General features: G+C 50.1%; 1 protein-coding gene across 1 annotated transcript in view; it reads left to right on the top strand.

Annotated features, from left to right (window-relative positions):
• Window positions 1–16,398, top strand: part of KANK4 (KN motif and ankyrin repeat domains 4) — a 36,237-nt gene extending 19,839 nt beyond the window's left edge. The window contains exons 6-9 of the mRNA XM_004699380.2: window positions 162–381; window positions 3,296–3,438; window positions 7,614–7,814; window positions 14,864–16,398. Of these exons, the coding sequence (XP_004699437.1) occupies window positions 162–381; window positions 3,296–3,438; window positions 7,614–7,814; window positions 14,864–14,968 (669 nt within the window). The 3' untranslated portion in view covers window positions 14,969–16,398. The remainder of the gene's footprint in view (window positions 1–161; window positions 382–3,295; window positions 3,439–7,613; window positions 7,815–14,863) is intronic.
• Window positions 16,399–21,065: the final 4,667 nt, after the last annotated feature.

Consider the following 21,065-nt stretch of genomic DNA (forward strand, 5'->3'; position numbering starts at 1 on the left):
CTCTGAACTTGGCAAGAATAAATCACATGGAGAGTTGGAAGGAGCAGAAGAAATAAAGACAGGTGCATCCCAAGATGACTCTTCCGAATGTAAACCAGCATCCTAGCCAGCGTCTTCCAGGCCAGGTAACCTCTTGACATTGAAACCTTCTGGTGTTTCAGAAGCAAAGCTTGAATACCATCAGTCAAGAGTGGTTCCGCGTCTCCAGCCGGAAGTCATCTAGCCCTGCTATGGTGGCCGCCTACCTCCACGGGATCCAGCCCCACTCTCCCCACTTCCTAAAGCTGCTGGTCAACTTGGCTGATGGCAACGGGAACACGGCCCTTCACTATAGCGTGTCCCATTCCAACTTCCCCGTCGTGAAGCTGCTGCTGGACACAGGTCAGAAATGGTTCCATCTCCATCTGCTCAGCCAGGACCCTTCTGTGAAGGGCAAATGTGGTATTATACTTTTTTCCAACCAGGGATGTTCTTCCATGTTCTGAAGTTCTCATGTGTTCCAGGCACTGGCCTAGACCATTTTGCTTTCTTATGTCATTTATTCTTTACAGTACTCTTGTGATACTGGTAATATTGGTATTAATATTATTGATATTAGGGTGTTCCATGACCATTTTTCTCGAAGTAGATTGCCAGGCCTTTGTTCTGACGTGCCTCTGGGTGACTCGAGCTGCCAGCCTTCATTGGGCCAGCTAGGGATTCTAGACAGCGAGAGTGTGTCCCTCCGGCACACTTCTGTGGGCGTGGTAAGATGAGTAAGTGTTTTAGGACTGGACAGATGTGGGTCCAGTTGACACCTCACCTTCATCCAGGCAGTTCTTGTCACTTCCCTGAGCATCAGTTCCTTATCTGCAACATGAGAATAATGCCTTATGCGCTCGGAAAACGTAGTCATTGAACCTCGTGGCTGTCACTAATTGATTTTTTAAAAATCATTTTACCGGGGGCTCGTCCAACTCTTATCACAATCCATCCATCCATCCATTGTGTCAAGCACATTTGTACATTTGTTGCCCTCATCATTCTCAAAACATTTGCTTTCTGCTTGAGCCCTTGGTATCAGCTCCTCTTTCCCCCCCCCTCCCCAGTCCCCCCTCCCTCATGAACCCTTGGTAATTTGTAATTTATTATTATTTTGTCGTGTCTTACACTGTCCGACGTCTCCCTTCACCCACTTTTCTGTTGTCCATCCCCCAGGGAGGGGGTTATAGATAGATCCTTGTAATCAGTTCCCCCTTTCTACCCCACCCTCCCTCCACCCTCCCGGTATTGCCACTCTCACCACTGGTCCTGAGGGGATCATCTGTCCTGGATTCTCTGTGTTTCCAGTTCCTATCTAAACCAGTGTACATCCTCTGGTCTAGCCAGACTTGTAAGGTAGAATTGGGATCATGATGGGGCAGGGGGGAGCAGAGGAATCATTAAAGAGCTAGAGGAAAGTTGTATGTTTCTTCATTGCTACACTGCCCACTGACTGGCTCATCTCCTCCCTACAACCCTTCTGTAAGGGGCTGTCCAGTGGCCTACAGATGGGCTTAGGGTCCCCCCTCTGCACTCCCCCTCATTCACAATGATATGATTTTTTTTGTTCTTTGATGCCTGGTACTTGATCCCTTCGACACCCCGTGATCACCCAGGCTGGTGTGCTTCTTCCATGTGGGATTTGTTGCTTATCAGCTGGATGGCCGCTTGTTTATCAACCAAACCTTTAAGAACCCTTTTGATAGCCAGGCACCATCAGCTTTCTTCACCACATTTGCTTATGAACCCTCTTTGTCTTCAACAATTGTGTCGGGAAGGTGAGCATCATGGAATGCCAGTTTAAATAGAACAAAGTGTTTTCACATTGAGGGACTACTTGAGTGGAGGCCCAATGTCCATCTGCTACCTTAATACTAAACCTATAAATATATGCACATAGATCTATTTCCCCATCATCATATAAAAATATATTTATATATGTACATGCCTGTATTTAAACCTCTATAAATGTGCTTTGCCTCCTAGTTCTTGCCTTTATTTCCTTTTACTTTCCTCTTGTCCCACTATGATGCTCAGCCTTCATGTGGGTTTCAGTAATTCCTCTCAGTTACATTGCCCTTGATCAAGTCCTACCAGGCCTCTTATACCCTCCTCACCACGGATTTTGGATCACTTGCTGTTTCCTTGTCCTTGAGTTTGTTAACATCATATCCTTTCCCCCACCTTCCCCTCTCCCATATTCCCCCCACCCCGGTTAGTCCTGTTGTTTTCTCCTCCAGATTGTTTATCCAGCCTATCTTATCTAGATAAACATGCAGAGATAATAATATGCACAAAAACAAGACAGAGCAAAACAAAGCGACAAAAGAAAACAAAATAACAACAGCAAAAACCCAATGACAAAAAAAGAAAAGCCTGTAAATAGTTCAAGGTCTGTTTGTTGACCTTCCAGAGTGTTTTCCAGTAGAGTCTGATGGGGTGCCACGCCCTAGCCCCAAAGTCTATTTTTGGTACTCCCTCGGGACTTCTTGCTCTGTTCCCCTCACTGTTCTGTTGCACCCCCTTAGGGTTTTGCCTCAGTGTGGTGGTGTCAGATTGGGTGGTGGGCTTTCTTTTCTGTGTGTGTGGTTGTTTGTTTTTTTGTTTTTCATAAAGGTTACAAAGAAAGGAAGCCAGTGGTTTCCCCCTTTTTCCAGAAAGCCTGCCATCATAGTCATTTTAAGTGTATAATCCAGGGCCTGAATTTTACTTACCATGTTGTGCCACCATCACCCCTATCCATTTTCAAACAACATTACATTGCCTCAAGCAAAAACACAGTACCCCGTTAGCAATAATTCCCACCCACCCCCATCTCCCAACCGCTGGGAACTGCTTTTAACCTCTAGGCATCTGCCCCGCTAGGGATTTCCTGTAAGTGGGACCACATCCCATGGAGCCTTCCTTTGGTGGCTGAGGGATTTCAGTCAGCATCCTGCCTTCGGGGTTCCCCCAGGTGGTGGCATGTCCGGGTACTTCCCTCTCTCAGTGGCTGGATAACATCCCATTGGTGGATGCGCTGCACTTTAGCGTGCATCCGCTGATGGCCCACTTGGGCTGTTTCCAGCCATTGCCTCTTGTGACTAGTGCTGCCATCAACTCTGGTATCCTAAAGCCCGTTGTAAAGGCTGCTGAACCATCAAACACTAACTCCACTCCTGTGGGAAGGACTCCCTCTACTTTGCGAGTGGCCTTTAGACCAGCAGGCAGTGTCCTGTGAACTGGCCCCTGGTACCTTGGGCACCCTTCCGATAGCACTCTGCTACTCTTGCAGGCCTCTGCGATGTGGACCATCAGAACCAGGCTGGCTACACTGCCGTGATGATCACCCCCTTGGCTGCTGCCGAGACCAGTGAAGACATGGCTGTTGTCTGGAAGCTCTTAAGAGAAGGAAATGTGAACATCCAAGCTTCTCAGGTAGGAAGTGTGGCCACAGTCTCCTCTTTAATAAATGCAGGGACCATTCCATATGGACCTGCTTTAGTGTCCCACTAGGGTGAGACATTCCATGCAGATTTTTTTAACCCACAAAGAAGGCTGGACGCCCCCAGATGACATCTGTCCAAAGCCTGAACATTTGGTTTTCCTCAAAGGTTCCTGAGACCCAGACAGGACGGGGCAGAGGTCAGTCAGCATCTACTGGATGTCACAGACTAAATGGCAGATTCCATCTGGACTCAGCCTCTCACCAAACATTCCCACCGTTAGCATCATGAGAAGGCAGTTGCTGTCTGGCTGGTCTAGGGAGTCCCCTGAAGATGCCCAGGGCATCCTACTGGAAGCTCTCTGGAGATCTGGTCCTTTAAAGAAGGCCTTCTCGTCTCCCCCAAAGCCCTTGAGCAAAATCATGAGTTCCCAGCATAGCTGAGAGAGAGAGAGAGAGAGAGAGAGAGAAGCTTCTGCTGGATAGTACCAGAGATTATAAGAGTCCCCACTTCTTGTAGCTTTAGCCTAGAGCCATTGGCCAGGTCTGTTGATGACTGAAGGGTTTACAAAGGCCTTTCAATGGATAGGCCTCCAAATACTACTACCTTCTTACTTGTCCACCAACCAGTGTGACCGACACTGTTCCAGGCACACACTGCTGGTGCTATGGGCCAGGCTGAGAAAAGTAGTTGGTAGAACCAGCCAGTAGAGCTTTTAACAAAAGTAGCAGCAGGGAGTCAGGACATGGGGCTACCTTGGGTCCAGGGTCTTGATAGGTCATGTAAGTCTACCCCCAGTTCTTTCTCAAAACCCTAGCAAATGGTCTCCAGCTTCCATATGGACCTCAAATGATAGGGGATTTACTTTCTATCAAGATGATCTTTTTTTTTTTTTTCACTCTGGGTGGCTTTGATAATTTTTTAACCTGGCTCAAACCTGCTATTTTGAACCTGGTATAGAGTAAGTAGGAGAAATCATTTTGGGGTTCACTCCGAGATATATCATGCAAACAGGAAAGGCATAAGAGGAACCTCAGAGGGTTAGGATGTCCCTGTTGAACTTCTGGATTCTTCTCCTCACGAACACAGCGAGCAGGGTTGTGGTCTTTGCCTAGTCTGACCGAGTTAGACAAGGCTCCGTGTGGAACCAAAGCAACTCCTTCAAGGGCGCCGACTAGCTGTGACCAACACAAGACCTAGCTCTCCTTCTCCTGGTTGCCACACTTTCCGCATCTGTGGAGGGGTGAACATTTACTTTACCTTCAAGCTCCTGAGGTAGCCTGGATGTTGGCAGAGATGTGAAATAGAGGACAAAGGCTGGGTTATTCTTCACAGCAATAGCAGTAGCAGCAGTCTCTGCGACCGCCTTCGTACCAGCTTCCCAGACTCGGGTTCACACAGGGCAGTGTGAAGTGGACCAGATGAGACCCCACACGAAGTGGATATTGTTCCAGGAGAGGAGCACGGAGTCGAAGGAACCTGGATCTTTTATGATGGACGAGAAGCATACCTGCCTGCTGTTCTGGAGGGAAACACTAGCTCCCTCCTCCAAGGCTATTCCCTGTACAAGCATCCTTGTAAAGAGACTGGAACAAGCATGCCTCCCTCATAGGACATGGAGAAGGCAAGAGACCCATGGAAGATATGTTATTATCCATGCCACTCCCCACCCCTCATGCCTCCCCCAACCCAAAACGATGACGGATGATGACAGCGTCACTTTTTGCTCCAGCTAGTAACAATCTACTGGTCGTGAGAAACAGACATTTATAGATCACCCACTAGTTATCAGAGTATGGAGTATTCTCACCTATCCACATCCCATATCTGGTTGATTTTATTTTCATATGTGTTCCTATAAATATGTTCATTTTTTTCCTAAAGTTGACTCCTTATAAGAGAAGATGCTCACTAGCGATGAAAAGCAGCCCCCTCTTTCCTTTTCCAAAGGAGGAAACTGATACAGTAAGAGGGTAAGGGGCTTGTCCCTGATCCCCGAGGGAGAAGTAGAACTATGTAGCTGTAGCTGCTCCCTTCAGCTACCCTCAGGGGCCTTGTACTATGAGAAGTCAGGGTACCAACTTAACCGGGGGGTGAATAGGAATCTGGGAGACTTCTGGGGATTGGGTACTTTGTGCTCTGTCTCCAGGGCTAGTGAAGGACTGGGCATACGGCAGCTCGCTGTCTGTGATCATTGAATTAAATTGTATTGAACCGAACCAGGAGGGAGGCAAGGGAGGAAGGGGCGTGGAGTCCGGCAGAAGGGCAGACACTGAGCACAATCTGGATGCATCATCTGGCCTTAATAACACTTGCAATGCGGGGCCTGGATGGAAACCTACTTCTCTGGTTAGTCCAGTAAACAACCATTCTTTCTGAGCCGAGTAAGAGCAGGCTAAAAAGTAAACAAGCGTCTCTGGAAAGAGCTGTCAGGGTCCCAGAGAAATGGAGAGTTAAGGACAGCTACTACTATGAGCACAGTCCCATGTAGGAACGAGCACCGCCGATGAGCCCAGCGTGTGTCATGTAGTATCTCTAATCATCCTGATCATCATACGCACACTTGCCTAGCACTGGCAAGCTCTTCGGTGTCTGTTAATTCATCCAATTCTCACACAACCCTATGAGATAGGTCATCTCCTCAAGCCTTCCTATTTTACCCAATCAGGAAAAGTCACAGGGAGGCTGACTTGCCCACATTTACAAAGCTAGGAAGTGGGAAAGGCAGGATGTTTCTGATCTCGACACCCTTTCTCTTCTCTAAGGCTCCGTATTCTGGGCCAGGAAACTTAATCCTTTGGTGACTGTGGAGTGGAGCTCTAAGCAGTTAACACACCAGCAAACAGGTCCCCAGCACTTTTGTGTGCCTAGGACATTGTGCTCGGAGCCACGGGGGTCTGAAAGAAGGAAGGCGAGCTCAGACCTTGTTCTTAAAACCGACCAGAGCCTCTTGTCCAGTCAGAGAGACGCTTGGCTTGCCTGGGACCAAGCGACGCCCGAGGACAGCACGCAGAGAGTCCTATGGGAGCGCTGCGTACACATACGGGAACAATCCACGAGAAACGAGAAGAGATGCTCAGTTTGTACTCAGGAAAATTACTGCTGGACATCGCGACAGACTTCCTTTGATTCCTACCAAAGTTCTGGAAACCCTGCTGGCATAACAGTCACGCACTGGGCTGCTCATCTCAGGGTCAGGAGTACAAAACTACCAGCTGCTACTTGGAAGAAAGATGAGGCTTTCTATTCTGTAAAAAGTCCCAGTCTTGGGAACCCCGCCGGCAGTTCCACCCTGTCCTATAAGGTCCCTCTGAGTCAGAAACGACTTGGTGGCAGTGAGTCCCCAAGCTTTGTGAGGTCCACAAGACCGATCATTAGTATTAAATTAAGCTAATTATAGACTAAGAAAAACAACATCACCATTCAGGGAAGGCACAGCAGAACTTGAACTAGAACCTGGGCCTAGCTTTGTAACTCTACTCCATGGCTCTGCTGATGGAGACAAATTAGAAATGACCACAAGGAAATGCAAACAGCCATCTTGTTGAGACAAGAGCCCATTGGGTCTCATTAAACAGTCTCCACAATTGTAAAAAGATAAGATGATGAGCTGTGAATATCCCAGAGGCATTCAGAGCAGGCCGGCCCTGGTGGAGCACAAGAATCAGTGGATACGGTGAGCCCCATTTTACTGATACGGAAACCTAGGACCGCAGAGGCTCCATATCTGCCCTAAGGACGCAGCTGCTGATTCACTGAGCAGGACTTCGGCCTGAGAAAGAGACAGGCGCTGGAGCCCTCAGTCCTCCGGCTGTTCCATCCTGCAGTTCTTAGCAGCATGTACTCCTACTCCGGGCTGGGCCACTCGGGGCCACAGATGAAACAGACAGCTCCGGTCCATCAAAAAGTTCACAGTTCACAGAAGGAGAGCCAGCGGCAGGTTGCAGGGCCAACTGGCAAGCGCTGGGCTGAGGTAAGAACCCTGTGCCAGGCAGTTAGGGAAGGCTTTAGAGGAGGTTGCCCCGGGACTTGATGGGAGACTAGAAGTTTGCAGGCAGAGAGGGATACACCCTCAGCCAGGCTCACAGGGGAATTCAGATCAAAGGCCATTTTCTTGGGACTTCTTCGCTGGTGGGAGCAGGTTTCACCTCTGGGGTCTGTATGCAGGGAGGCCAGACGGCGCTGATGCTGGGCGTGAGCCATGACAGAGAGGACATGGTCCAGGCACTGCTCAGCTGCCAGGCAGACATCAACCTGCAGGACCAAGAAGGATCCTCGGCCCTCATGCTGGCCTGTCACCACAGCAACGCAGACATGGTGCGGCTGCTTCTGGCACATCCAGCTTGCAACAGCAGCCTGACGGACAAGGTGAGACTTAAGAGACAATTACCAAGTAGGCACTGAACTTCCGGTACTTGCCAGAATTCAGGGAACCGCCAGAATTAGTGGCAACAGAATCAGCCTCCTGAGGTTGTTCGGTGTGTTTCACGAGATGGTGCACAGTAAGCTCTGGAAGCCGTAGAGCTGGAGAGCCCCAGCTCCTAGCCTTTGACACCTCCATCCTGGCCAGAACCCAGAGCCTCCTCTGCCACAGCTTATTGCAGGGGTCCTCAAACCACGGCCCGCGGGTCACATGCGGCCCACCAAGGACATTTATCTGGCCCACCCGGTGTTTTTGCCCCGTGTGATTTTTTGACTTCAAAATAAGATATGTGCAGTGTGCATAGGAATTTGTTCATAGTTGGTTTTTTTTTAAACTATAGTCCGGCCCTCCAACGGGTCAGAGGGACAGTGAACTGGCCCCCTGTTTAAAAAGTTTGAGGGCCCCTGGTATTGCCATGCAGCTCTGAGGCAACATCTTGGGCAGGGGGATCTTTGCTGGCTGGTGGGGGCTCCTGGAAAACCAGAGAAGGGAACCAGGGGCGAATTCTGTCCCCTTGCCATTGGTGATCCACTTTACAGAGTGGCCCCTGGTGCCTGAAGTGAGCCTGCTGGCAGTTGCATTACTTCTGTGAGCTTCTTCAGTAACTGTCCTGGTCAGCTCACAGTGATGATTACAATGGTGAGTACAATGGCAGCCCCATTTTCCCCCCTAGGAGCAGCCAGGGGGTTCAGACCGTCCAACTTGTGGTTGGCAGCCCAGTACTTAACTCATCACACCACCGGGGCTCTGCTCCCATCGTTACAGTGGACTCCCTCAACCTTCCCAGTACTCAGGGACGAGCCCCTGTGAGCCTCATGTTCAGGACTTCATAGCTGGTCTGACTCCAGGGTCCTTACCACTGGCGCAGTAATTCAGTGTTTTCAGCAGTCTTCTCTATTCTCTTTTGACATCCATAGTTCAAAGGAAACACAAGCCTGGGGAGAAGAGAACCCCCAGCCTGCCCAGGGAGAGCCCCTCTTCCAAGCCACATCTGACCAGCCCGAGCCTTTTTCAATCAGTGCTTCACGCTACTGGGTCCTCCACAGCCCGGAAACCAGGCATCCCGGACTGATGTCTTCAGGTCCCATGCATCCCAGCTCTGCCCCAGAGCCCTTTCTGGGGTAATTAGAGCACTCAGACCCCTTGAAATTCATATGGGAATGGTGGTGGGCTGCAGGAAATCAGGGCCTTCCTTTCCGCAAACAAATGCCAAGCAAAGGATCTCTTAATGAGTGCCCTGCGGGGAGGGGCAGCTTGTAATCTGGAACAGGCCTGAGCTTCAAAGGCACCCTGGAAGGCCTGGCAGGGGCCGGGGTGGGCAGGGAGGGGATCCAGCTTGGGAAAGTCCCTGGTTAGCTGGGGTAATCACAAAAATCAGAGATAAGGTGGCCAGACTACCCGCTTTTGGCACGACAGTCCCAATTTTTAACAAATTTTCCCGCATCCCACAGCGTTTTAAAGAAGTCCCAATTTTTGGAAAGAATGCACGACAAGCTAGGGTATACGGTTTTCGGCTGCCGTGTGGCTTTTTCGCCAGGATATGAGTTTTATCAATGGTGTCCTACTTTACCAATGTTAAAATCTGGTCACCTTAGTCAGAGAGCATCTCCTGGGTGCCTCTTGGAGGCTTGTTCTTGGATGTGAGAGAGCTAGGCGGCGTCTTTGAGGAACCGACGAAAGAACCATGGGAGAGTCCCCTGTTTCCCTTTGGACAATGCAAACGTGATTGTTGGAAGCATGGACTTCAAAATTAAACACTCGAGTTTGAATCTGGGCTCAATCACTGTGTGCCCTTGGGCTGGTCAGCGAACCCCTCTGAGCCTCTGTAGGCCCATCTGTAAAATGGGCGCAGTTAAACATGGGAATACGGTAGTATCTTCCAAATGGTCTTGCTTGAGCTCTAGGAGGTATTCAATCGATGGTGACTGATATTTATATGAATACTTGAACAGTGATAGCTACACCCCCCCTCCCACAGCACTGAGACTTTGTTGGTAGTGTCTGGATGGAGTTAGTGGCGACACATATTCTGAGACGCCAACTGGCTGGCATCCTCGGCTTAGTCCAGTGGCTCTCACCAGAGGCAATTCTGCCCCCCGCCCCAGTGGTGGATTGTTGGGTGCTACTGAGTCCATCCCAACACCTCGTGACCTCATGCAACAGAGTAGAACTGTCCCATAGGGTTTCCTTGGCTACAATCCTTATGGAAGTGGATCACCAGGTCTTTCTTCTGCAGAGCCTCTGAGTGGATTTGAACCGCCAACCTTTTGGTTAACACCCAAGTGCTTAATCCCTGGTTGCACTACTAAGGCTGCATGGTCCTGGGCCCCAGCTGACTATGTCTGGAGACATTCCTGTCTGTTGAAATTGTGAGCACGGGCTATTCAGGAAATGTGGGCAACAGCGTAGGTGAGCCCCAGACTCCACCTATGGCCCAATCACACGCTCTCTTCCTGGGCTGTGGTTGATTCAGGATTTGAAAGCCTCCTTTATCACTGGGGAGAAGGTGACTTGAGTGAGCCCAGTCTCTATCCATGAGGTGAGCCGCTTTAGTGGGCTAGAGGAGAAAACTGGAGTCCTGGTGGCAGTGGTCATCCATTGGGTTGCTAACCAAAAGGTCAATAGTTTGAAACCACCGGCCACGCCACGGGAGAAAGATGAGGCTTTGTATTCCTGTAAAGAGTCAATCTTGGACACCCACAGAGGCAATTCCACCCCGTCCTACAAGAGGGCTGTGACTCAGAATCCACTCAATGGCAATGAGTGTGAGATGTTAGGGAATTTGGGAATTCCCTAGAAAGACTGAGAATTTAGGTCCTGAAACTTGTTTCTCTTGTACCAACATTTAAAGCTCGATAGAGTAGTGGATACAGAAGGCCCAGGCCAACCAGCCAAGCTTTTCCCTGACGTTTAAGAAAGCAGTCCAAGGAAGTTGGCCACCCAGCACTTTGGGGCGGCCAGAGCAAGTGGGACAGGGAGGTAGTAGTGGGAACAGACTCATGTTGGCACTTTCTCCAGCCGAAATAGACTAGCTGTCGTTGAAGCAATCCCAACTCCTGGCACTCCATTGGATGTCAGAATGGAGCTGTGCTCTCTAAGGCTTCCAGTGGCTGAGTTTTTAGAATTAGATCACCAGGCCTGTCTTCTGAGGTGCCTCTGTGTAGACTTGAACTGCCAACCTTTTGCTAGGCTGCTTTGTGTTCGTTAACTGGACCACATGGGAACTCCAGCCTTTCCACCGGGAACTGGCCCTTTGAAGGCAGACTATGCTTTTGCACGATACATAGTGGGTTCTTGATTAGTTATAGTTGAATTGAAACACATCCCTCCTACACACACACACACACACACACACACACTTCACTGCTCACAAAATTAAGGTCCCTTTACCCAGCGACATAAAGTGCCTGGCTCCCCTGGACCTACTTGGCACTTGCTTGTTCCCAGGGCTCTGGGAGAGGCACCTGTGCTTACCCACCCACCCCAGGTGGTCTCTCTGGTCACACTTCCTGAGCTGGGTGGGGTCCCTGGCTGGCTCTTGTGTGCAGCCGAGGAGCACACAGATGCTGGCTCTTGTGTCCTTCTGGGCCCTGTAAAAAGACTCATGAGTCCACAGGGCCAGGCCTGAGGCTCCTTACCGTCCAGAGGGTGACCACACACTGCATGTTGACCTAGTACCTCAGAGCTGACAAAACCCTGCCCTGCCCTGGAATGCAGTGGGGGAGCACAGGCCGGAAGTGCTGGGCTCTCCTCTGCGGGCGGGGGCTCTTACTAAATGGCCTGCTTCAAGCCTCCGGTTGGTTCCAGGCTGGCCCCGGCTAGGAAAGTCCTCCTTAAGACGTAGGTTGCTCAATTTCTTCATCAAATTGAAATGAATACTCTTATCTCTCACTCCTGCCTTCTCTCTCTCCACCATGCTTTCTGAATGGGGTCCGCAGGCTGGGCAGCGGCCGGGGCTGGGAGTTCTCCGGAGCTCAGCTGGAGCTCCTGCCCTCTGGGAGCCCCGTCTTCTGCGGACAAGCCCACGAGTAGCCAGTTATACACGGTGGTCATAGCAAAGGAGGCCATGGCATGAGGACTTTTCAGAGAAAGAACCCTGGGCGTTCTCCAGGGCAGTGTCACATTACCTAACCAGCGAGTCCCCAGGGGCTTGCTTGTGCTTACTTACCAATCCATAGGGAAAAGTTGCACTTTTTCCCCGCTCCCACCACAGCAAAGACTCTGCTTCTAAACCTGGCTGGCATCTTTTCTGTCCCAATCCCAAAGCACCATCCCAGAGAAGCCAAGTCTTTTCAACTGTGCTGTTTCTGACTGGGAGCCTGGCGAGCCTCTGTTGCCCGTGCTTCCTGGTACCCAGCCCAGCTTCCGACTCTCCCCTTCCTTCTCCACTCCCTGCCAGCACCGAGCGTGGAGCCCTCGCTCCCTGCTCATGTGGCTTTTTATCATGTGCTATAGTTACAGGAGCCCCGGGGGCTCAATGGGTAAGTACTGGACTGCGAACCAAAAGGTTGATGGATTGAACCCACCCAGCGACTCCTGCTCCCACAAAGATTACCACCAGGGAGACCCAGTGGAGCCGTTCTGTGTGTTCATCACACACAGGGTCCCCGTGAGCTGGACGCTTCAGCACCCAGCGTCATGGTGACTGACAGAATGGTCATGCGGAGGGAACTCCGAGGTAGCTGGGTTCTGCCCTGGTGCACAGAGAACAGGCTGAAGCTGTGTGCTAACACTTCCCTCCAATGAATGGCTTACCCGTTGGGCTGCTAACCCCAAGGCCAGCAGTTTGAAACCAACAGCTGCCCAGTGGGAGAAAGCGGAGGCTTTGTACTCCTATAAAGAGCTGCAGTCTCTGAAACCCACAGCTGCAGTTTGCCCTGTCCTGTAGGGCCGTGGAGAGTCGTGATTGACACAATGGCACCGAGGGTTTGTTTTCTGGTTTGGGTTTGCTAATCCTTCCCACTGGCTCGTGTGAAAGAACATTTCACATTTTGGGACCGCGAGTTTGCTTGTAATCTGTAGAGAGCAATCTAATGGGATCCTGGGTGCCTCCCCAGTCACCCCACTAACACTGCTGCAGCAGAATCATCGCTCAAGTTGCATGGCTAGATCCCTTCTGGTTGGATTTTTCCCTCCAATGAGTTAGCAGAAAAGTCTGGGTTTCTGAGCTATTTAGGTATCAGAACTCTTGAGACTTAAGAGCAGGCATTCTCAAACTGCGGCCCGCTGAGGACATTTATCCGGCCCGCCGGGTGCTTTTGTCGCCGCTGCCTGTCCTGCTTAGCAGCTGACTTGTCCAGTGTGCATAGGAATTTGTTCATAGTTTTTTAACGTATAGTCCGGCCCTCCAGCGGTCTGAGGGACAGTGAACTGGCCCCCTGTTTAAAAAGTGTGAGGACCCCTGCTTAAGAGCCTGCACTGCCCTCATGGAGGTCAGCGTTCACAGGTGCGTCCTCTGGTCTCAGGTGGGCCTGCCCCCACCTCTGAACAGAGAGTGGCTAATGTGGACAGCCCTTTGGAGCGCAGCTTTTTCGGCAGCTGGAGGGTGGCCCCTGCACTGCTGCCACGGTCCGAGGGTTTGTATGGTTTCAAGGGAGGTGCACAGCGGGTTACAATTGGGCACGTTAGCCTCAGGTCTGCGGTTCAAAATCCCCAGCCGCTGCGCAGGAAGAGGATGAGGTTTTCTGCTCCTGTGAAAATTGACTTGGCGAGTTTGATTTTTTTAATGGCACCCAGCATCCAGAACAGAGCTGGAGACCGATATAGAGCAAGCAACAATGGAACAGACGTGACTTTTTAAATTCGGGGTAAACTGCGCTGGTGGTGTAGTGAATTACAGGATGGTCTGCTGACCACAACGTGTGCATTTCAAAACCACCCGCAGCTCCGCTTTCTACTCCATAGAAATGTAGCCTCAGAAACCCACAGGGGCAGTTCTCTCTGTCCTGTCGTGTCACTCTGAGTCAGAATTAGCTCAATGGCAGTGAGTTGGGGGTAAGAGCTGGAATGGGGAAGGTTACAGGTGCAGCCCTGGAATTCAGGTCTCGTCCAAGTTTGCTTTATCAGCCGTAACTCTCCAAACAGGTTTGACACTCTAGTTTGGAAGCAACAATATGAGTTACCTTCAGATCCCTGTTCTGAGAGTGGGTCCTTAGGAAATAATTAAAAATGGGAAAATACTATTGCACCAATTTTTATGGAAACAATTTATTTGTAAGTCTCTGCCTTCACAACAGAAGGGAAGCAGCTCGGTAAATTTGGGGATATTATAGCGTCAATGGGGTCTCTGAATGGTGCTGTTAAGGAACAGAGTGGAGGGTTGAGTTCACCAGAGGTGCCTCAGAAGAAAAGCCTGGTGATCCACTGCTGAAAGAAAGAAACAAGACCAGCCTTTGACAACGCAGTGCAGTGCAGTGCAGTTCCACCCTGACACACAGAGGTCACCGTGAGTCAGGAGCCACTCAATGACAACTGACAACTGGTTTATGTGGCCATTGTTTACACGCCATGTGTTGTACCGACTGTTACAGAAACAAAAGGGAAAGTCTCACAGCATATTATGGTCCCTTAAAAAGAAACAGATTCAAAATGATAAATACTCTCGTTCTTCTGTTTAAAAACAGCAGTAACGTTGCACAGGAAGAAGACCAGAGAGAAGCACATCAACATGCTTCCACTTTTAGTTTTATGTAATGGAAGATTTATTTTATTTATTCTGCTTTCTAGTTTGTTTGTTTGTTTCTTAAGGGATTTTAAAAGCAAAATGACACACATTTCCCAGGAGAAGGCTGTGGAGGGGGCCCTCATCTCCCATGATCTTCCTGCCACTTGCACCTTCTTGTTTTTTAAGCTCTCTGGGAGTCTGGGAAATAGCCCCGTGACCCCTGCTTCCTTCTGTCTCCTTCTCACGAATGCCCCCCAACCCAGTAGCCAGGATTGGGTTTTCGAGGTGGATGGGGTAAACCTGATGTCTCATTCTCTTTTTCTCCCGTAGGCGGGCCGCACAGCTTTGTCCATCGTCCTGGAGGCCCCCGCCCATGTGGAAATTGCAGGGCTGCTGCAGGCCCACGCGGAGCAGGACAGGTCACTCGGGCCCTAGGGGCTCCAGGAAACAAAAGGCCCCTTCATGTGGGCTCCTCTGACCCCCCTGGAGAGGGCAGGGATCGTAGCCAGAGGGCCGCCCCTCCAGAGCAGGAACTATGTCAAATATGCACCTCCATTCCTGTTGTATACTTTCGCTTATTAGGAGGCTTTGTAGTGTTGCCCAAGGCCGAGCCCTGAACCGACAGGGGCTGCAGAGCTGGGAACAAGGTGCGGCGTGCATCGGTGTCATCTGCAGCGCCCGGACATCTTCAGACTTGAATTCCTCCAGACTGTACCCTCTGTCGTACCAAGTAGCAAGCTGGGCAGGCAGGAGCGGGTTAGAAAGCAATACTTTTTACCTGGAATTTTAAAGTGCACCGTCCTCTTTTGTTTGTCTTTTTCATCCATTATATACAAGTATGTGACATTGAATATGCATGTCTAGAAAGGATGGAGGAGGGGTAGAAGAAATCATTTTCTAGTAGACCCTGCGAAAAAAATCCCATGGTGGTGAAACGGAACAAGCCCCCTGGGGGGCTTGGTTAGATGGGGTTGCTAGAGAAATCTTGAGTTCAGAAAAGCGCACTGGCGTTAGGGCCAACTGTACAGTCTTGACCATTTGGAGAAAGTGCCACGTGGACGTGTTCCTTTGAGAAATCCAGGCCAGTGAAGCACGCCGCAAGGCCTGGACGCAGAGTCCGGTTCTATCTGCTGTTCCAACGTGGCCCGCAAAACAAATGAAGCCGTGAGCTGCTTTCTAGGGCTGAGGAACTGTCACCTGAAGCCACCGCCACACCCTCATGGCAGTCCCTGGTCGTCACCTTCCACAGCACCCTGGAGCAACTATCTACAAGGTCTGCAGTTCGAAACCACCAGGGGCTCCTCAGGAGAAAGACTGGGCTTTCTACTCCTGTAAAGAGTTCCAGTCTCAAACCCGCAGGGGGCAGTCAGTCTGCCCTGTCCTCTTGGGTCCCCACGAGTCGGCGTCGGCTCAACGGCGGTGTGTTAGGGGCACATAGATCCCATGCCCGGTGTCTGAATACTAGCTTTCTGGCCCGCCTGGCCGCAGTGGGAGTCTGGGACTAGACAGGGAAGGGAAGGGCTTGCCTTGGGCTTATATCTGGCCCCATTGGAAAGTCTTCCTTAAACGTCCGTCTTCCCTGGGGTCCTGCTGGGCATGGCTCATATCAGTAGCCCCCACAGCATGTAGGAATCTGTTCTTCAGCTCGCCTGTGGGAGGCCCCGTCTAGAAGCAAGTTTGGAGACCAAAGCTTGAGTCCTCTTCGTTGGCTGAGATGCCGGCACGTCTGAGAACAGAAATCATCCCACGACTACCTGCTGGGGCTGGTGCCCAAGGAGGAGCTGCTGTAATCCCGACAGGCCGGCCGTCCCGGAAATCTTGATGCCCCGTGAGCCTGAAGGCTCCAGCCCTGACACGTGCGATGCTGCCGGGAGGGGGTGGGGTGGGGTGGGGTGGGGGTGCAGACCACGAAGCACGCATTGAGCTGGAAGTGCTTTCAGCGGCTTCATTTTGGCCCCCAACCCCAAGGAAGAGCAAACCGCTACATTAATAAATGCTCTAGCCCCGCGCTTCTCAACTGCTCCTGTGGGGTCCTATTAGAAGTCAGCAGTGCTGGTGGGGATCTGGTTTTGCATTTCTCACCTGCCGGGCTGCTGGGCCAGGACCACATACTGAGTAGCAAGGCTCTGACTTATCCTTACTGTTTGTCTATTAAAATACTGTCTCTTGGTCATCTGCCTCCACATTTTCTTGCATTTTTTTTTTCTGCTCTTGGGCCTAGGGTGTTTGCAGTACAAATCTGGTTGGCTGTCAGGCTTCTAGACAACAGGATGGGGGTCCATGACTTATGTTGCCAATAAAGGGTCTGGTTCTGCATCTCACAAGAGAGTGGAACCTTTCATTAGGTTGCTTTACTTAAAAACAAACAAGCACCTCTCATTTGAGTCCAGCTACTACAAACAGCTTATTTACCAGAGAAGGCAAACTGGTTTTCCTTGTCCATTTTCTTTCTATGATTATTAATACGTTTCTTTTAATCTTGGATTTGGGATATGAACACATATATCTCGTCCTGTTTGGCCGTGCCGTTCCATTGAGATGTCTGAACTCTGACTCGAGATGAACAAGCACATCATACCGTTCCCCAACCTACTTCCAGTGCTGTCTCTCAGCTCTAAAAGTAATTCAACAGCTATCTGTTGAGCTCCTGCCAGATGCCCTAATACCCTCCCATCACCAGCTTTTAGAAAACAGCGTTGGCCCCTTCTACAAAAACAACATCTAGCGTTACCATGATCCCAAATCCCATCTTCTAGGACCGTCCACCAACACCCCTCTGACTGGCAAAGCAGAGCCTTCAGACAATGCCAGGTAGCCTTCCTGGGCTCTAGGACTGAGCTCAGACCTTGCACGAGACCTCAGCTGTTTGGTCCCCCTCCCTGCCTTCACGGTGCTTCACAGAGATAGAATTCATGGATGAGGGCGAAGAATCCATCTAGTCTCCATTGTTCATCCCACACACATTTATGGGGTCCCCACTGTGTACAAGTGATGGGTCCCTGGAGACATCATGCGCACAGTACTGCCTCTGACCTCACCACCACCTTGGGAAGGCAGAAGAGAGAGGCACAAGAGGGGCATCCAAGGGACACGAGCAGATCTTTTTTTCTTTTGAAAAATCATTTTATTGGAGGCTTTTCCAGCTCGTATAACAATCCAAACATCAAACTCATTTGTGCATGTGTTGCCATCATTTTCAAAACATTTTCTTTCTACGTGTGCAGATCTTAAGAAGTCAGTGGAGGTTTCCTGGAAGCAGCAGCAGCAGAACTGAAATCGGAAAGATTAGTGGATATTTGTTAGGAAAAGAAAGGGGTGACAGATGAGGAGAGGTGGTAGGACTGTGCCAAGCAAAGAGAACAGTCCTGGCAGGAGAGCAGGTAGGTTGGAACCTTCTTCCAAGTGGTGTGTAGGGTTTGAACAGGACATTGAGATCACAGGGTGGCTCTGGAAGATAGAAAACGGAAAAGCCATGGAGGCAATATCATTTGGTGCCCTGGAAGCCATCCTAAGGGATAGTGGATTAAATTGTGTCCCGCTAAAAGATCAGTTGAAGCCATACTCATGTAGTTGTAGATGTGACCTTGGTTAGAATTGGGGTCTTTGAAGTTATTATCAGTACACAAGGTTGTGCTGGAGTAGGGTGGGTTCTAGTACTACATGACTGGGGTCCTTAGATAAAAGAAAATACACACAGAGGAGGAGCATCCATGTAAGGATGGAATCAGATGGAGGTGTGGGGGGCAAGTCACACCGAGGGTTTCTGTGAGGAACCACCAGAAGGCGGGAGAGAGGCAGGGAAGCACTCTGTCTCAGCCCACAGAAGGAGTCTGCTGGCTAATCCTTGCTTTCACTGTCTAGCTTCCTGACTGTAAGATGATCCACTTCTGTTCTTAGAAGCCACTTGGGTGCTGTTTTGCTATGGCAGCCCCAGGAAATGGAGACATAAGGAAAGTTCATTTTAGTCTAAAAGCAAAGGAAAACTATTGGAAATCAGATTTAAGGTTGGGAAATTTATTTATCTAACATTCTTTTAGCACATATTTATTAGGTACTTCTTTACTTCCAAAAGGAGCTCCTGCAGCATAGTGGGGTCCGTATTGAGCTGCGAACCTCATTGTCAGTGGTTCAAGCCCACTAGCTGCTCACTGGGAGAAAGACGAGTCTGCCTATTCCTATAAAGATGTAAAAGCCTCAGAAACCCAAAGGGGCGGGTTCTAACCTGCCCTGTCTGGTCACTTTGAGCGGGAATGATCGCAGTGAGCTTTTGCTTACTCCCAAGTGTTGTGCTGTGGATTCGGTGTGTCCTGATGGGTCAGGTCAGCAGTTGAGCAGAGAAGACTAGTGAGGTGCATGTGGGGAATGGGGCAATACAGAAGCTATGGGGATGCACAGGTGGGGCACTTGGCCTCAGCTTCCTGCAATGATATTTAGGCTATCTGTGGAGTAAACATAGGAGTGACTAGGCAATAGGAAGGAGTAGAATCTTCCAGGCAGAGGGAGGAGCATGTGCAAAACCCTCGATTGCTGTATGGATTGTTATAAGAGCTGTAAGAGCCCCCCACCACAAAATGATTTGTTAAAAATATATATAAAGAAAACTTCAGGGAAAACCAAACAAAAAACCCTCAGACAAGAAACAGCATTAATTTGGAGTATCAACAAGTTCAGCCGCCTGGAGCAGGAAAGGGGAGTTTGCAGGAGTATATGCCAGAGAGAGAGTCGCAGTCACAAGTTTGGACTTGGTGGAAGTAAGAACACGGAAAGCCATACTCGGACATACTCTTTACGAAGAGCACTCCAGAGTTTGTGAGCATGCTGACATCTACCCAACAAGCATTTGCGGATGTCTATTCACTCTGGTCTGAGTCCCAGAGTGTGTGGTTTGGTGGAGAAGAGAGGAAAGGCTAGGATGGTCTGTAATGCGGTGAGTGACATCGGTCTGAACAGTGCTGTGGAGACGGACTTGACCGGGAAGAGTCAGGGACGTCTCAGAGAAAGTGGCTCTTGAGCTACCCCTTCACCATGAAGGAGTTTGCCAGCGCATTCCAGATAGAACCAAACCCACTGCCCCTAACTCGATCTGACTCATGGAAGGAAGCCCCATCAGACCGGGATCTACTCCACAGAGTCCCCAAGATGAACTCTTAATGGAAGATCTTTTTCCATGCAGATGGAACAGTAGGCATAACTATGTGGCATGTCCAGGGAATGGAGAGAAATTCAGAATGACTCCGGTTTGTGCAGGAGAGGAGATTTGAGAGCTGGGAGTCATGACATCCTAAGGAGCATGGTCTGTCAAGACTGGGAATTTGGGATTATGTTTAACTTCGAGGTGGGATCACAGACCCCTTTGAGAATCTGAAGCTCACTTCAGAAAAGTGCAGAATTTACATCTGGTTTTTGTGGGGGCTATTAGAAATCTGTGGTTAAAATCTCTGTGCTATGGGAGGTAGGGAGCCATTGAGAAATGTTTAACAGTGGACCCAGATTTTGCATTTTAGAATGATCGCTGAAACAACTTGCGGGGCACTGGAGAGGTTGAGAGTTGAGGCAAGGGGATGAGATGGGCAATTCTCACGAGACACCGAGCATAAACAGATAGGAGCCCAGTCTGCAGGGGCCACAGTGGGGGTAATGGAGAAGGCCCATGAGAAAGGCATCCGACATAGGGATGTGCCAAGATGCAGTGCCTAACTGGACGGTGGAGAGGGGTCAAATATGGTTGTCCTCAACATCTGTTCCTCCATTTCTCCTCAGTAACGGAACCCCCAACTTTTAGTGGTACACAGGGCTGGTGATGAGAGGAGAGATTCCACTTTCCAGCTCCCCTTGAAGCTTGCTGTGACCACGTCAATACGCTCCAACTTGAGGGCTGTGAGAGGAAGGGATGCGTGCAGAATCCAGTTCCTGCCTCTCAAGGGCAGGGGGTGCACTTCTCCTTTCCCACTGGCTGGAACAAGGGGATGGTCCTTTCGAACCATAAAACTAAGGCCAACACCCTTAGGGGAGGAACTTAGGGAGGCCATCATATCTACTGTGGACTGCTTGTTTCCCACCTGCTGTGTGAGCAAGAACACATCTTCTAATTGTGTAAGCCATGTGCATTTGGAGCTGTTTCAGCAGGAGTTGGACACACAACACAGCATCCGTGACGGTCTCGGGGGAGTGGGTGGAAGACAGGCTTGGTGGGAAAGCCTGGGAGCAGCCTTTCAATCACTTTCCCTGCAAACCCCACTGCCGTTGAGTTGATTCTGATTCAGGGTTGCTGAAGCTGTACATCTTTAAGGGAACAGGCAGTCTCATCTTTTTCCCTTTGATGAGCTGGTGGTTTTGAACCACTGACCTTGACACTGCCCACAGCATCACCAGGTCTCGGTAAAATGGGTTTCTCCTGTTTACAGCCCACAGCTCTGCAGAAGGTACAGCCAATGCTACCCTAGCAGATTCCTCAGCATGGGTTTTACACCACGAAGTAGCTAGTTCCCAAGCCAATCAGTGCTTCTGAAGTGGCCTTGGGTAGAAATCATGG

Source organism: Echinops telfairi, unplaced genomic scaffold, assembly GCF_000313985.2.
Source record: "Echinops telfairi isolate 266 unplaced genomic scaffold, ASM31398v2 ScPeMD7_443;HRSCAF=831, whole genome shotgun sequence".
Taxonomy (NCBI): Eukaryota; Metazoa; Chordata; class Mammalia; order Afrosoricida; family Tenrecidae; genus Echinops; species Echinops telfairi.